An 18,646-nucleotide genomic window follows, 5' to 3' on the forward strand; every position below is an offset into this window, starting at 1 on the left:
TTTGTTTAAAGGCAAGGCCAAAAAAAGGTAGGCTAAGGTAAAAAATGACCTTATGTTTGCAGTTTACATCCACATTTGTCCAAAAATGTTTTCACTTCATCTTTATCTTATTGGATGATTGTGATAACTTTATTAAGAGGGGAATGTTTGCTTTGCCATGTTGATAGGGCCTATATTTCAATATATATATTGATCCAGCCAATATATTTAGCTGGAGAGGGCTTTCCAGAAGATACCCAGATATTGAAATATATATATTGATCCAATTTCAATATATATTGATCCAGACAATATATTTAGCTGGAGAGGGCTTTCCAGAAGACACACTACCTAGATATTTCAATATATATATTGATCCAGACAATATATTTAGCTGGAGAGGGCTTTCCAGAAGACACACTACCTAGATATTTCAATATATATATTGATCCAGACAATATATATATCTGGAGAGGGCTTTCCAGAAGATACCCAGATATTGAAATATATATATTGAAGTATATATTTCTTCCTCAGGGCCAATGAAAGACCCCCATGCTGACATGCACCTGCCACCAAAGCTCCGCAGGCTGTACGGATCCGGAGGGAAGTACCTCCACGACCCCGCAGAGACTCTGGAGAGAGAGAGGCTCCTCATGGACCAAACCAGCGACAGCCTGAAGATCAGCCATGCACCACAGGTGAGCATCAGTCGCAGCAAGTCGTACCGGGAGAACGCATCACTGAGCCGGGGAGAAGGTGACCAGAGCCCCGGGGAAGGGGAAGGGGAAGGCTCGGAGGATGGCAGCCTGGGACTGGTGGAGCTCGGTCCTCTGAAGTTCGAGGAGGAGGCTGGAGGAAAGGAGGAGGAGAGCAGTGGAGGTGGAGGTGGAGGGGATGCGACCCAAAGGATGTCCCCAAAGGATGAGGAGAGGGAGAGCTTGCACGCCGGGGATGGGGAGGACAGCGTGTGTCTGTCGGCAGGCAGTGACTCGGAGGAAGGGATGCTGAAAAGGAAGCAGAGAAGATACAGGACTACCTTCACCAGTTACCAGCTGGAGGAGCTGGAGAGGGCTTTCCAGAAGACGCACTACCCAGATGTCTTCACCAGGTAAGAACATTTAAAAAAAAAAAATGAACAAAATGCTGTGAAATTCTAAAATTGCTGAATTTAGGATTATTAATATCAGTATTGTTCAAATTATGCATTATATTATAATACATTTACAAATTTAAAACGCAAAAGGGCCTCGGAATTACAATTTACATGCATATTAAACTAGTCCACAATAATTATCTTGTATTTTTTATTATTACTATTATTATTATTATCATTGCTATTTTTTTAAATCATTATTTGTATAATTATATACGTTTTCAAATCCAAGAAACATATTCAAACACAAAACATTCGACCTGTTCTCTTAATATTCCATGTATGAGGGTTATAATTAAATTAAATAAAAATGTAATAAACATATTCTCTTAATATTCCATGTATGAGGGTTATAATTAAATTAAATTAAAATGTAATAAACATATTTCCCATATAATTTCACCAATATATCCACAGAAATTCCACAGGATTTTTACTGGAAACATATAAAGCACCGACAGCTGTATAGTGAACACAATAGTGCTAAATACGGGGACGTTTTGCTACCTGACAGCGGTGTTATTCTCTGGAGGAATAATTAACCGGTGATACTGAATACATTCTGCAAAAAGAAAAAAAGAAAAATAACTCAGGGCCTGACCTCAAGTCTACTTTTTTATTTTTTCACACGCACATCCAGCCAGTCTTTTTATTATTGGTTCCATTAGGGTTTTAAGATGGTAATGCTATATAATAAATACATTATTAGGATGTTTTATAGTTTTAAAATAAAATCTAAAACAAAATACATTTAAATATAACCTCACACCTATTTTTTCTTCCTTAATAAAGATTTCGATCATTGACACATCCGAATGTTAGGCTTGAAAGTAGAAGATTTTCTGACACAAAAAACCTACATTTCGATTTTAGTTAGTTACCACTGAGATTATTCATATTTTCCAATGGATTTACTTTAAGACTTGTTGGTTTAATATACACTGTGAGCCCATCTGCCAGCTGAAGGGAGCGTCGATTGCTTTGTGGCAGGCTAGTTTAGATGTCATTATTTCAACCATTATGTTGTTACAGTGACAGGCCTGTGCTAAGGAAAATCTAACAATCACTAGGCCTATTTCTACCCATCCGTGACAGGGAAAATAGAATATATGGCGATGGCGTCTTCCTGCAGACCATGCAGGGAGGAGAACAAAATAAATAAAATAAACCCTATTTTCGGTCTATTGTTGACAGTGAGGACAAAACAGCAATTCTTCGATTCTTCCAAACGCTGGCCTGTAACCTTGAATCTTTTCTCTCTATCTCTTTTCTTTCTTTTCTTTTCTTTAAATATTCTTTTCAGAGAAGAACTTGCGATGCGTCTGGATCTCACCGAGGCCCGAGTACAAGTAAGTGGCTCTCTTCTTTATCTTTATCAGAAAAGAAAAGCCTGTGACTTGTAAATCAAATAAGAAGGGGAAAAAAAACAAAAAAACATCTCCCTAATGTTTTATGTCCTCTATAAAATAAAAAAAGCCTCATACAGTGCTGGATAATAACCGGTGATATGCGTCACTGATTGAGGATCAGCTATTACAGGCCAATTTGAGGCAGTAATTTATAACAGTAAAAAAAATAAAATTGTTAAATGGCCCCAGGTCTGTCCTGTTATTGAATGTTATTACACAGGGACGAGGGACGTTTTAGTGGCAATTAAGCAGACACTGGTGATTCATAAAAAGATCACTTAGTGAACGAGCAAACACTGTCTGTACCCCCCCCACCCTGGACAGAGAGGGGGAGAAAATAAAGATGTGTGGAATAAGAGAGAGAGAGGAGGGAGAGAGGGAGAGAGGAGGGATAATGCTATTTGATTTCCCATTATGTGATTGCAATAGACCTGCATTGATCCGATGCTTTGCACTTGGGAGCGAATGAGAGACCATTAAAGGTGTTTGCTCTCCCTCCTCTCCCTCCCTCTCTCTCTCTCTTTCTACTTGCATTTCGTAAACCCGGGCTCATAACCAGAGAGACAGTTCAAACACGGTGGAAAGCTCCGGGAGGTGATGGTCGACGGTAGAGCAACAGATGTCTCTTTAGGGGCCAGTAGGTGAACAAATCACTTAACGGGCTCCATCAGGAGGTGATAAAAACTCATAAATTCCCAGAGGGCTGTGTAATGCTAAACAGGCCTCTGGGAATAATGTGTGTGTGTGTGTGTGTGTGTGTGTGTGTGTGTGTGTGTGTGTGTGTGTGTGTGTCTCCCTGTCACTCAAGCCCAGCCTGTTCAATCACTTTCCTCATGTTGACATTTTGCTCATTGTGGGAGCCTGGTGCTTCTCCCAGTGCACACTGGGCCACAGAGGATGCGTGGGAAAGTTAAATACTCTCTCTGGGATGGAAGTCACTGGTCCTGCGTCCCTGAAGAATTTCATTTAAAGCGCATTAATTGTTATTGGAGCCAGTTCAGTGGTAATTTTCTGGATCTTTTGTTAACACTGCTCTTAATTATGTCTCCCACACCCCCACCCTGGAGCCCGTTTACAGGGACAGGGGGTTTAATTAGACAAAGTAGATTTAAGAGACCTCGTAAGCGGTGGGGTTTTTTACCTTTAGTGTAATTACCGGTGACTTTCCACCTGAAGACAACCATCAGACTACACAACAGTCAATAGAGTCTAGTCATCCGCATTACAATTACACATTGCTGTTAGCAGGACAGGGAGTTATGGTTTTCATTATTTAAAGCACTTATATATTATATTATATATATTATATTGACATATGTGAAGTGTCTCCAACTGAGCACCCCCTCCTTTTCCCCTGAGGATATGCCTCAATCTGAACCTGTGCTATCTTCCCAGAGTTACGGTGCATTGGTACTGCCTTTGTTTTCCTTCTTCCCGAGGAACATTTATTAAAGGTTGGAATTACATACGATATCTGCACATATTAATGTCTGCCATCACTTCTGTGTGCCCCTTTAGGTCTGGTTTCAGAACCGCAGGGCCAAGTGGAGGAAACGTGAGAAGGCCGGGGTGCAGGCCCACCCGTCAGGCCTGCCGTTCCCGGGCCCCCTGGCAGCGGGCCACCCTCTCAGTCACTACCTGGACGGGGGCACTTCCCTCCCCATCACCACCCGGCCCTCGAGTCCGCCTGGACAGCCGCAGCAGCTGCAGCCGCCGCCTTCCCGGGCCTGGCCCCTCCGCACCACAACGGCTCCGCTCCGCCAATGGCCACCCCGCTCGGCCTTGGCACTTTCCTGGGCACGGCTGCCATGTTTCGCCACCCTGCCTTCATCGGACCCACTTTTGGCAGGTAAGCTGCACCCATGCACAGAGCCCCCTTGGACCTGATATATTCTCTGTACACTTATTTCCAGCAGAACCCACCAACCTGTTACAACTTGGCAGTCAAGCACATTAACAGAAAAATGCACAGCAGCAACCAAGCTAAAGCAAACTGCAACACATCATGCAACTCTAATGACTGATGGTTACAGTAACCCCTCAGTCTCAATCTCAGAGTCTGATTATGAATATGTTACACTGTTAACCATTCACAGTGGTGTGTAATCACTCTGTCAACTGTCTTAATAAATTAACCAAACGTGTGATGCTGCAAGACAAGCTGTGAAGAGGTGTGACACGCCACACACTCCATATGCCACAATTAGCTTCTCATTTGCCTTCATCCTCTCTATTATACAGCACTGCTAACCTTGTACTCTCCATGCTCCCTTTGTATATTGAAGAAGCCAGCCTAAAATAGAATACATAAAGCTATTGACGTTTAAGACAGCTGAGGCCAAACTGAGAAAAACAGGAGATTAAATACATCGGAGGGACGTTGAAATTTGTATTTTCTAATTAACAAGCAGTGGTTTTCTTCTTCTACTGTTATACAGACAGCATTTAAAACCAGCACTTCTTGAATTTAAGAAGCAGACATTTGATCTTGGAAATAAGACTTCTTTGCTATCTTGCCATGTATAATTTAACACTGACAAACAAGTTCAGCATCTATAATTGTCATAGATTGTGACATTTCTGTGTTCTTACAGGCTCTTCTCCAGTATGGGTCCCCTGTCCAGTGCTTCCACCGCCGCAGCGCTCCTCCGTCAACCCGCCCCTCCTGTAGAGAACCCCTCCCACGCGGGCCCAGTCCTCGCCGACCCTTCCTCCTCTTCTTCCTCCCCCTCATCCGTGGCCGCAGCGGACCGCAGGGCCTCCAGTATCGCCGCGCTGCGCCTCAAGGCCAAGGAACACTCGGCTCAGCTCACCCAGCTTAACATCCTGCCTACCGGAACCGCAGGGAAGGAGGTGTGCTGAACACACAACACCAGCTCTAGGCCTCCCCGTCCCATTCCATGACACCCCCGTCCCCCTCCTAAAAACCCATGCATACCTCTGGTGGCTGATGTCCTGATGTCCCCTTGTCAACCATCCCTGTTACCTCATGTTTCCCCAACAAAATAGCACGACCAAATTCAAAAGAGCACTGGCTAAAAAAAGTGTGTGTGTGTGTGTGTGTGTGTCTGGTAATTACAGCTATAGTAACACTCCATACACACACCTTCCTTAATTACAGTCCAGCAATTTAAGATTTCAAGTTTTTCACTAAAAGAGCAATTACAATATTTTACGACAGCTTAAAAGATGACATTTAAAAAGAGAGGTCGTCTTAATGTTTCTTCACACTTTAACTATAAATTAAACATGAATTAGGCTCCAAATTATTATAGAGTATCACACAGTATTTGTATATAGCAATTAAGACTGCATGCCACGCTCATACACAGCAAAATATTAAATACACAGTGCCAGTGGTGGAATGTAACAATGTACATTTACAAAAGTACTGTATTTTAGGTACTTTATTTCAGATGGAAAATGTGCAATTGTTACTCTACATTGCATTCTGGATTTTACATAGAAAACACATGAATTTATGAAATATTAAGCATTAGATTGAGCAACCAAACCATATTTTAAAAAATGAAATATAGATTAATCTGACCAACTTCAATTATAACATGCCACTCAAACATTAATGCATTAATTCAAATAATTTAGTAATACATAGCAGTATCACACACAGGACTTTTTCTCTGCATTTAACCTTAACATTACATTTTGCTTATAATATTCCTGTATTTGAAATTGAGTAAAAGTACTTAAACTTATAACAGAGTATTGAAAAAGTATTTGTCTACTTTTACTTAAGTGTAGGATCTGTCAGGGAACACACGCACACACACACACACACACACACACACACACATATATATATGGAAAGCTGAAGAACCGCAGGAGAACCCAGACTTTAAGAAAGGATTCTTGCGCTACTTCAAATGTGGACAACTTGAGTGCTCGGCACTGCTTAATCTGTATGCATTGATGTGGGCTGAGCCAGTCTGCGTCTCTAATAAAGGCGAGTTGGAGGAGGCCCCCCCCCCCCCCCCAACCCCCAGAACCAAAGGAAAACTGTCCATAGACCTTCCATAGCCTTCTCTACAAGCCCGACTCTCCTCCACTGCTCTCCTGTCCACCAGTCACACTCAGCAGCACCAGTGAACGTGTACATGTTTTAAATCTCTGAATCAAACCAGAGTTACTTGAGGTGATTTCCAGCACCAGATTTCTGTAAATTTGTTGCAATTTGAGATTCCCCCTCCCCTTTGATTATCACAGCAGTGGTAGTTTCTGCTGAGTCTGACTCCAGGACACGCGAGCAAAGTTGAGGTCTGAGATGTGTTTCTAATGACCCAACTGTGTGGAAGGAAGACTGTACATATTGTGTAAAAAGGAGAAAAAAAAGTACCACAAAAAAGGATGATTTTCAAAACAAGGTTGTGTAAATTTCAAGAGCCCGTGTTTTGATAATTTGCACTCGGTGTAGTGTTTAATGAATGTTTCACCTGTGTTTATGAATTATTAGGATTTTTAGATCATTATTTATGTCAAAACCTTTCCCCGAGAACTTGAGTGAAGGACCGTTTTTTTTTCTTATGAAGTGATTGTAAATTTCCTGGTTCAATAATGCTAATTTGAATAAATTACATTGGTAAAATGAGTTATCTTTATTTCAAATTCCTTTAGGACTGACTATAGGCCTAAACCAGGAAAAAAGAAACAATGTGAAATAGAATATTATAGAACTATTAATAAAAGGTGTTATGAAGAAAATGTGTTTTCTGTCTTATATTTAAGAATTATTTAGCATGATACAAACTCTTAAGCAATACACGCAACTGTTTTAAATTACAATTAATACTAATATCTTTGACTAACTAGTGTGTATAATAAATACATCCGACTTCAGTAACAGATTTTCTAATGTTCAAAATGCCTGCTGAGAAGGATGAAAACAGTTTTCAAAGGGGAACTTATCTCTGCAGAGAGCAGATATGGAGGCTCAATAAGAGAACATGTATTAGGTGTATAATCCTGAGCTCTGCGTGCGTCTGTCTATCCTCTTCAACAGAGTTGACAAAATACTGACCATATATTCATGAGCCTAATCCCCAACATGTGAAACGAGCCACAAAGGCGAGAGGTTTTCAATTAGATCACCCACTTTATCTGGGAGGGGGGGCAGTCACAAAACTTCCTTTAAACCCCTTTAAAGGCACTAAATTGGTCTTAACATCTGTAATGCCATGTCGATGAAAGCGAATCCCCTTTGTCATTAATGAAGTAACAAACCACTTCATCACACACACACACACACACACACACACACACACACACACACACACACACACACACACACACACACACACACACACACACACACACACACACACACTAATGCAGGACTATTACAGCAATCAATGGTCATTCTTCTCCGTTTGACCCATCTATGGTGCTCGACCAAATCGCGTGAAATTAGCCTGCGGATTAATGTAGTCCCTCTTTTTTTTTTTTTTTTATTGTCTACATCTGTGAAAAGCCCTCCTCTTATTCCTCCGGCGGTCTTGTTTTACAGGTCTAAGGGTCCTATTACCTGTTAATCACTCAATTTAGTCCAAACAAGAGAGAATTAGATCAGGGAGTGATGGAGGAAAATATATATTTTACTCTCTCTCTCTCTCACACAGACTCACACAGCTACATAATGAGAGAAAAACAAATTAAAGATAAAAAACAATTTTCCCCCTGGCACCCAAACCATCCACCATGTGTGAGCTCTTTTTCTTTAAATTCTTGTTCTTTTGCTCAAGCCCAGTGGAGCATGAGTGTTTCTCCCCCCTATATGGCCCTATATAGGGTTTTGATGAGATTGTCCAAGGGGAGTTTTAATCTTATTGTGAATATAACTAATGAATGGCAAACCAATTTGTCCCTAATATTTGGGGAATGCCGGGAGGCGGATGACCTGCTGGGAAGAGAGGCTTAAACTTTCTTTGCAGCGCAAAAAGGCGAGAAAATGGAAATGCTGTCGCAGGGCCATGGCTCTGGATTAATAAAGTCACACTTGTTGGATGTGTGCTCTTTCATTCAAGACAGGCCTGCCCTTTGAGTAATGCCACCAGGCTTTCTTATTGCATGGATGATCACAGTAATGAATGTTGATATATGGGGGAAAAAAAGATGAATACAGTCCAATCATTTGCTGTTTTCTCGCAAATTGTCTGCAATAATATATATATATATAAAAAAAAAAAAAAAAAAGAATGATTTGGTGGATTGTGTTCATGCACAGGGACGTGAATGCACCTCCCTTCTCTCGCAGGTTAATTCAGGTGTCCAGAAAAAAAAAAAAAAAAAAAAAAAAAAGAATGATTTGGTGGATTGTGTCCCTTCTCTCGCAGGTTAATTCAGGTGTCCAGAAAAAGAAAAAAAGTCTGGACTTCACTGTGCCCATTTTCATCATCATCATCATCATCACCACCCTCTTCCTCTCCTCACCCCAGCTGTCGGTCTTGATTTGGCCGTGATTTGGATTTCTCCCGGGCCTCGTCTCTCCCACCACGACCCTGCCTGAGAGAATAGGCCCAATCACTCCACTCTCAGCCGGATCAGTCCCTCACTCAGTCCCCGGGAGTGGAGCTCTAAAAAAAGGGAGCTTTGATGATGAACACCCCCCCTCTCCTCCTCCTCTGCTCCCTCCATCCTCCATCCTCCATCCTCCATCCTCCACCCCCCCAAGGTGGAGAACCGGCCCTCCGATGAAAGGAGCTGAATAGCCGGGCCATGGCCACTCCGCATCGCCCCTTAATTCCCCATCTCTGTCGCTCTCATCCAATTAGCTCAGTGTATTAAGCGGTTTATCGTCTCATAACCGGCCTTTCAGCTCCAACAAGGGGGACACTTTGCAATAGGACCAGCTCTCCTTTTGACACCCTCTCTGGTGCTTGTATGTTCCACCGTGCTATGAATAACAGGGACAGAATAGGGGACTAATTCCCTCATCAAAGCCTACCTTGTCCATGGCTGGTCAAAACGACAAGCAATAAAGCTTAACAGCACAATACAAAGAGACTTGTTCGACCTTATTAGCTTAGCTGGGTCGAATTAATGCAGGGACTCTATTTGACTGGGTTTGCTCCAAACTGGGAGGACAAAAAAAAAGAGAAAGAAATCAGGGCCCTCACTTAAAACCTGCAGCCCAGTAGTGGGAATAGCAGGCATGTGTGCACTACTGTGGTTGATTAAATCCAAAAACAGGCTAAGCAACTGTGGGAGAAGTAGTGGAGCTGATATGATTTAATAAATATGTAAAGTTATGAGCAATAGGCTGTAAATGCACTGAGACACTTTCTTTCTCACACACACACACACAGCATTTTCTATCCATTGCATAGTGAATCACGGTTTAAGTGTTCAGCCCACTTAAGGTTGCCTTCACAAGTCACAGTGGTTTTGAAGTGATTTGTGAGGCGTGCAGTGTTTATGGAAATGCACACGGCAGGATGGAGTAAAAAATCCCTCCGAGGTATTAACACAAAGGAGCATTCTCGGATGGAAATGGTGAAACACTTCATGAGGCGAGTTACAGACTGAACTTGACTACAGCAGAAGAAACACATATGAAGATATTACCTCAGTATTATATGAATTCTTTGGCATCAATGTAAAAGATCCACATTGATTTGAAGGGTATTCAAGTCACTGGATTAGCCAAACACAAACATCCCTGAGTTATTTTATTCATAGACACTTTTCAATTAATTTTCCACATTATGCACTAGTATATAATAATATTGCAAAAGAAAATTACAATACCATAATGGAGGATTTTATCTAAAACCGTCATTCATGTTTAGAAATAACAGAAATACCATTAGAAATCAGGTTAAACTTAAAAAAAACACCTTAATCTTATATTTAAAGAAAGATGCTGATGATATTTTGTATAAATCTTTTTGTAAACAATCCCTATGAACAATACTTACTTATCAACGACTTCTCTGTCTGTCTGTGGCTCTCAGACCAAAAGCCCAAACACTCTTTCTGAAATTGAAAATATAGATTTATTGGGCAATGTAGTTTTTCGCAAACAGAACTAGAATAGAAGTAAACAGTGCATTTAGTGGGGACTACTTACCTCTGCGGAATAATACACATTCGGTGTATAAGTGTGTATCTACAACAGTACACTCAGATGAACACAGGTTCATGGTTATGAAGAAACATGTCACCCAATGCAAACGTATTGGTGTGTTTTTAATAGTTTTTGGAGTTGTTGGTTTTCTCATGGAATTTGTTGAAATACAGTAACCAGTCAAAAGTGTGGACACAGCTTCTCATTCAACTACTTTGAAGAATTAAAATATAAAACATATTCTGGTTTGTTGAGCATTTGTTTGTTTACCACATAATTCCATATGTGTTCCTTCATAGTTTGGATGTCTTCAATATTAATCTACAATGTAGAAAAATAAAAAATAAATTCTTTAAAAATAAAGAAAAACCATTGAATGAGAAGGTGTGTCCAAACTTTTGACTGGTACTGTAAAACATCACCAGACTTATCCTGTAAATATGGTGTCAAATAAGTGAAGTGAAGCTTGCTTTTGGTAACCAGATGCCCAAACACTATAAAAACAGGGAGATTTTTCATAAACTTCACTTTCATGGCATGTTTGCTGTGTTACAGAGTGCATCCGGAACAAGAAACATGAAGACACTAGAGCTTATCCATCCACCCATTTCCATCACAGCCCACATTGCAATAACACAGGATTAACATCTTATCCATTTAGCTTTTTATTGAGGTTGCAGTATCAAAAAAAGGTTCTCATCAATATCAAAATGTCCAATACAAAATATTCTGGTCATTACAACAACAAAGAAAAAAAAAATCATTACATCACATCCACCTGAGCAATACAAGTCGGATACATAGAAAATTACAGGCATTAAAAAAAAAAAAAAAAGAAACACTTCACGGTGCAGGAAGGGAAGAAGAAAAGGAATGAAATAGCATCAGTTAAACAGAGGCAGTGGAGGAGAAGGAGATCAGCTGTTCGATACGGAGACAAAAGAGTGAGGGAGCAGCGCGTGTGGCCTCCCTCACCCCGTCACTCCCTGCATCCTCCTCACTCCTTTCTCTCATCCTCTGATCTGACTCACGCACGCACTCAGGTTGAATGGTGGTAATCAGAACAAGTGTCCGATCGCTGCAGGCATCCAGTGGTCTTAGTGTCCGGGGGTCACTATCATTGGCTAATTAGCGGCTTTTGGAGTATACTGGCTGCTCTGAGGAGAAGTCATTTTTACACACACATATCTGGGTGCAGCTAGGCACACACACACACACACACACACACACACACACACACACACACACACACACACACACACACACACGCACGATTTAGGTACGATTGCTACTTCTCTTTACCATACAGAGTCATTGTGATGGGGTCAAGTCATGGGTGTCTATATGAAGAAACTGGGGGGGGGAAATAACAAGCCCATTAGGTTCAGGGAAGATGATATCGGGTTAAGGAGGTATAAGACTGAAATTACCAAGCCTGCTATATGTTCGGAAAAACAAAAATAGAAGAAAACAGATGTAGATCAATGTGCAAATGTCTCGCTTCGAGTCAGATGTTGGAGCTTCTTGGCAGGTGTCGTCTTTACAGATGTCTGTGTGTTGATTTACTTGAGGGAGGAGAACGCCTGGAAGAGTTTTGCCAGGTTGATCTCCGAGTAGCCACTGGCGGCCAAGGCTTTGTCGGGCACTTCCTTCAGCCTCCGATACACCTCTTTTTCTTTGATCAAACTATTTGCAATTTCTGGAGGGAAAAAAAAAAAAGAAGAAAGAAGAGTTATCATTGCCAAGAGCTCGATGGAAGATCATTCAGTTCCTCAACTGCATCAAAGTCAATACCGCAGGCTACTGAGACGTGTGCATTTCAAACTAGTGAATGAGTCACTCCTGGAAGACTCTCTCCCCCTCCCCCCATCCATCGTTATGATTAGGTTCTGCAGAGTCCTATTGGAAGAGGAGCAGAGCGGACACCGGCTTTCTCTCGCCGCTAATAAACACTGAGGAGCGTTTCACCCTTGACTGGAGAGCTAACAGATCCAATGCCAACTGCAAGTAATGCCGGGGAGGGGCGAGAGAGAATTGGACGGCTGGGTCGATGACAGCGTGTGCACACACACAGGATCATAAGATCGATAGAAAATCCCAATGAGAGCATGAAGTCAATATCTCGTCCCTGTTATCCCTTCGGGTGGGCCGTAATAAGGCCAGAGAGAAGACTGAGAGCTGCTATCCCAGGCAGGGTGGCCACCAAAACCAAATCTTTACAATATTATACTGAGCGTCAAGTGTAGATGAAGTGTCATGAAACCAAGTAATAACACACTTTTCACACCAACGAGTGCAGCAAGCTACACCAGGAATAATACTGCGATGACTGGTGAAGGAGCAGGAAAATTGGAATGGTAGAAAGTTATGTTTTCTTTCTGCGAGTGATCTGATTTTACAGTTTTAATCTAGTTTCTTTGATATTGGACATGATTTAGGTTTTTCTACCAGTTCATGTTAATTAAAAAATATTGGTCTTCAGCATAAGATATATACGCAAACAGCATTGTTATATATATATATATATATATATATATATATATTTAAAATAAACAAACCTATGAATTCATTAGATACCACAAAAAATGAGCAATGAGTACCACAGTAATTCAGTTAGGGTTGATTAATGATTAGTCAATCAAATGAACACTAACCAGAATCTTTATTTATAATTGATTCATTGTAGTCTAAAAAACAAACCAAATATGAACTGGTTGTTTAATCTCAAATGTGAATATTTGCGTTTTCTTTGTCTTCTTTGACAATAGTGAAGACTTTTAGCTTTTGGACGGTTGGGCGCACAGAACAAACAATTTGCAGACGACATCTTGTTCTTGTAAAATGCAAGGACATTTTTCAGACCAAATTATTTATCAATTACCATTAAGATTAATCTAGTGATGAACCGATTGCAATTTAATCGGCAGTCTGACCTTCCTTTTAAGATTTTTGCCAATTCAGATTTTTTTTCTTCTCCAAAACTAGAATTGAAAGCAAGGATCCGGACTGATTTTCTTCATGACCATGCCGAAAAATATCTTAAACCGTCCTGAAGTCCGTGAAGTTGTTCGTTATCATCATCCATAGTGGTAAAACACACAATTCAAATCGATGATGAAATAAATGATTGTATATTTTATTTTAATAAAAAGAAATTGCTTTGATTAAAAACAAAATCTTGGCATTAGTAGTTTTAATTATGAATTATAGTCAATTTAATCTCTGTTAACATTAGCTCTGTTATAAGCGGGACTGTGCGAGAGAGAAACCCCATGCTTTATATATTACTCTAAACAGATACATTGTAATGAATGACAATTAAATAAGTTAGTTGTTCCAAATGTTTTCAAGGTTGTTCCCCTGTGGCTTATTTTAGACTTAGACTGCGAGGTGAAAAACGTCCAAACCGACCACCTGCTCTGAACTGTGTGTGGTTGGACATTACTGTTTGTGCTGATGTTAACCTCTCATGCGGTAAAAGAAAAAGAATATGAGAATGTTTACCGGTCATTAGCGATCAGCTGGAAAAAGGCCGGTGCATCTCTCGATTAACAACAATATAAAAGAGAAAAGCAACAAATCCTCACATTTGATAAACTGGGACTAGTGAATGTTTAGTGTTTTTGCTTGATAAGTAACTAACTGATAAATTGATTGTCAAAAATTGTTTTTCATCAACTAGTCAACTAATTGTTTCACTAATAAAAGTAACGGAACGATCATCATAGTTCTCAGTGAAAGTGTTACGACAAGCAAACAAATTAAAAACTTGTTTAAAACAGGTATTGGCCTGTTATTTATCTAGATCACACACATAAACACACACACAGGTTGTCCATATGGCCGGTTGTCATGTCCTCGCCATCTCCGCACTATCTCCTGTCTTGTCTTTCCTGCCCGCTGCATTAGTGGCTGCTGGATAAATAGCAGCCCACTGACTGCCCGAGGGAACAAAGGTTAGATACACAGAGATCAACAGTAAGGCACACACACACACACACACACACACACACACACACACACACACACACACACACACACACACACACACACACACACACACACACACACACACACACACACACACACACACACACACACACACTAAAAGAACATGCACACGGACGATTGATGGTGGTTAAACACTTAAAAAGCACACTAACTCACAGTCATGGCGACTAAAAAACATCCACGTGACAAACAGTAATCACACGTGCACTCGCACACGCACACACACATAGAGGACGGTGTGGTTGACTTAAACGCCAGCGACAACTATTACAAGATAATCCTCATTTTAGCAAGGACAGGGATGGAGGGAGAGAAGGGGAAGCGAGAGGGAGAGGCAGGTAGAGACAAACTAGTCTATTTATCTGGGGGAGAGAAGCGGGGTGATGATGCATGATCAAGCGAAAGCAATCATGTCATCATTTCTGAAAGGTAGGAGAAAATAATTCTCCCCCCTCCTCCCCTCTTTCCCCTTCCTCATTCCTTTCTCTTTTCCACCTCAATCACTGTGTGGCGAACAGATAAAAGAATGATTTAAGAGTCACGGAGAGGCAAAGAAAGAGGGAGAGACCTTGCTGCAAGTCGGAGCACAGTGGGGAGTGTAGTTCAAATAAATAGCCTCCCTTAAAGAGCGAGCGTGAGGCGGAGGGAGAGAAGAGAGGGGAGACGGCCATGGCTGGAAAGGCCGAGACGTGAAATAAAAAAAAATAAAAAAGGAGCTGAGTGGAAATAACAAGAGAGGGAGATGACGACGGGAATGAAAGACGGAAAATGAAGAATGAATCGTAAGCGCACTGTGGACACAAATGCAGTTTCACATCCCAAAAAACTTGTCTCTTTGATTGCATTACACATCATCTCTCTCTTCTTCACACACACACACACACACACACACATTCACATGGACTCCGACACAAACACACACACACTTACACGCGCGCACAGTGAGTGTATCAGGGGTTATCTCTGCTCTAACTAGGTGTTGTCACACACTCGCGCATACTCTGGCGGTGCTGGGCACGAGTAGATCGGGGCTCTGCACGCTCTAACTAGGTGTAAATACAATAACAAGCCTGTAATTAAGTGAGCATGATGAAGTTAATGGAGATCGGCCATTCCGTCGGCCGCCTCCATGAATATTCTATTAGGCTGGTGGCGACGGGCAGCTGGAATAGCAGTTAATTTAATCACCACTCGGAGCACAGGGAAACTTCTTTGTGTGAGTGTAATTGCACAGAATGAATAATTGATTTGACAATCGCACCCGTGGATTTTGCCACCCCGCTTTGTATCGCCGGAGAAAAGGGGAGGGGAGGCTGGAAGATGGGGAGAGGGAGAGAGAGAGAGAGAGAGAGAGAAAGAAAGAGGGGGGGGAAGAAAATGGGGAGGGAGAGGGAAGAAAAGAGGAGAGGAGAAAGAAGATAGCGAGCGAGAGGAAGAGGAGTGGGAGGGTGGAAGAGGACCAAATGCAGAGTGCTGAGAGGTGGCGGGGAAGCTGTCGGTAAATGGATCATTAGAAAAGCGCAGCTCAAGGACAATTTATATTTTATCAATGCGGCAAAATTACATTATTGCTCACACACGCAATCATACTGCCCACACTCAAGATTGAGACCTGGAGGGGAGGGGGGTGATGGAGGGAAGAGAAAAAGGCAACAGATAGACAGGGAGGGAGGGAGGGAGGGAGGGGGAGACAGATAAAAAAGATGGAGCAGGGGAGACAGGGAGAAGAAAAGTGACATGAAATGATTTGAAAGTCATTGATACGGGATGTTCCCAGCGAAAAGAACGGACAGCATGTTTTTTGTCATAGTGTGTGTGTGCGCGCCTCTGTGTGCGTGTGCGTGTGTGTATATAATCTATTAGAGATCTCCTGCAGCGGATGAAATTACCTCCATGTTTTACTCAGTTGCAGCAATCAGGCACAAAAATGCAATATACATGTAGATAAGACCGGCTTGTGAATGTGCACACATACAAACACTCTGGAGCGCTGCACACACACACACACACACACATTCAAACTGCTCAAATTACACCCAGCGTTGACTCAGAGCTCTTTTATGTCAAGCTATTTCAATTGAATGTGCTTTATTGTGTGTGTTCAGCACACATGTAAACATCTATGTACAACATGGCTGTACAGACACTACAGAACATTGTTTATCTTTGAGCTAATATTCCTCTATTCAAGTAAACAAAATCAATGCAAACATTAGGGGTTGAGGCTGTCATATTCTATTTTGTGATTGTCAATCAATTCCAAAGTAAAGGTAAAAACAAGGTGTTATTTGTCTGTGAATACTTAAAGACTTCCTCAGCCTGTCTGTAGCCTCTCAGGGCCTTTTTCCATCCTGTGCCTGATCAGTATGGTTGAATCTGACTCTGGTTCGTTTCCCACCTTGGTAAACGAACCCCTTTATTCGTGTGGGCAGATCTGATTACAGCAGTTGCACTTGATGACTTATACGCAGACAAAAAGAACCACACCGAGAACAGGAAGTTGACTTGGACCCGAGCAGAAACAAATTCTTGAGTGGTACATTGGTGGCAGGAACTTGATCCAACCTCTCTCTGACAACTACAGGGTGTAAGAAAAAGGAATTCAAAGCCGGATGCGCTTTGAGCAGAGTCCATTGGTTATATGTGTTTGGGGTAAAAGCGCCGCTAAATGCTACACTGAAAGCTCAAGTAGCGTTTGTTTTTGTAAAAAAGATAATAAAAAGAATTAAACTGAACCACAGGGAGAATGCAAGTTCACAAACTCATGCACCGATTCCTATTAGAACAAACGTAAACAATTTCGAGCGCATTCATTCCTGCTGAAAATGAAAATGAAAATAATAATAAGAAAAAAATAATCAAGATTTTCGATTTTTAGTTTGTCACTATATATCTTAGCCAACGTTTCTCAAACAACAGGAAATTGTGAATCCGATGGGAACTATTTTCAGCTGTGGATTAATACACACGTCACCCAGTGCAAAAGTGCAGCGCATTGGTTTGACAACGAATGATTATAATCAGGCTTCAACTACAAAGACAGTACTTGTTAATACAATCAATTCATTGTTGGTTGATTATAAGAAATATAGTTTATACTTTGGACTTTTTTTATGCCAGTATCAAAACTCATTCATCAACCATCACTGAAGACCAGAATTAACCGTTAGTGATCTTAAAAAGTGTGTGTGTGGTGGGGGGGGGGGAGTAGCAACTGTCACCCCAAAGAGGACACCAGAACCATTTTAAGGGTTGAATGTGTGGATACATCTCGCTAGGTGTACAGTATAGGCTCACACCCCACAGGGACAACACAACAGTAGAGTAGGGTGTATAGGATTGTACGTCTCCTCCCTGTAATCTGAGCAGTGTGGCCCCTGGGTGTGTAATGCAGTAATATGGGGTATTACTGCCCCAGCACTGAGGGATAACACCTTGAACCTATATTTTATAGCAGCATGAGTGTGTATACATGCATCTATCAGCATTTCAGGAAAAGCAGTGTGTTTTGGGTATTTGGTGGAGACACTGGCTTGTCAGTGTTGCCAGAAAAGGTTAACTGACATTGTCACACACATTTTAAACCTTTATCGACAACACAGTGACACATGTCCGCTGATAAACACAGATCTGCCATAAATATAGCCTCCTGGCTTGATTACAGACAACCACGCCATATTCTGGGTACTACAAGTAGAAGATTTTGTGGCCGTCACTGTGACACCAAGTCAGTAGAAACTTATTGTGAATGTTAACTCTGCAGAGTGCTGGGCGGTGCTGGGCACTGGGTGTTTCAGCCGCATATTCTGTCTCTCAAACAGATTCTTTGGGGGACGATGCGGGGAAAGCGGAGGTCTTGTATTTAGGAAACCGAACCATCAAACAGGAAGGGGGATGATTTGATGGAATGGCAGCTCAGGGAACAGAGGAGAGCAGTTGCTTCTCGTCTGACAGAGCACAGAAACGTGTAAACATGATGGTGTCTGGAGGTGGTGTGGTGGTAAAAACCCA

At 41.6% G+C, this 18,646-nt stretch overlaps 2 protein-coding genes across 2 annotated transcripts in view; one reads left to right on the forward strand and one right to left on the reverse strand.

Moving 5' to 3' along the window:
- The window catches only part of arxa (aristaless related homeobox a), a 5,879-nt gene extending 329 nt beyond the window's left edge, over positions 1–5,550 (forward strand). Inside the window, 5 exon segments of the mRNA XM_054623318.1 lie at positions 517–1,090; positions 2,439–2,484; positions 4,063–4,192; positions 4,195–4,393; positions 5,139–5,550. Of these exon segments, the coding sequence (XP_054479293.1) occupies positions 517–1,090; positions 2,439–2,484; positions 4,063–4,192; positions 4,195–4,393; positions 5,139–5,406 (1,217 nt within the window). The 3' untranslated portion in view covers positions 5,407–5,550.
- Positions 5,551–11,299: 5,749 nt separating this feature from the next.
- The window catches only part of pola1 (polymerase (DNA directed), alpha 1), a 51,831-nt gene continuing 44,484 nt past the window's right edge, over positions 11,300–18,646 (reverse strand). Inside the window, exon 37 of the mRNA XM_054622698.1 lies at positions 11,300–12,323. Within this exon, the coding sequence (XP_054478673.1) occupies positions 12,187–12,323 (137 nt within the window). The 3' untranslated portion in view covers positions 11,300–12,186. The remainder of the gene's footprint in view (positions 12,324–18,646) is intronic.

This window comes from Anoplopoma fimbria, chromosome 21 (genome assembly GCF_027596085.1).
Source record: "Anoplopoma fimbria isolate UVic2021 breed Golden Eagle Sablefish chromosome 21, Afim_UVic_2022, whole genome shotgun sequence".
Classification (NCBI taxonomy): Eukaryota; Metazoa; Chordata; class Actinopteri; order Perciformes; family Anoplopomatidae; genus Anoplopoma; species Anoplopoma fimbria.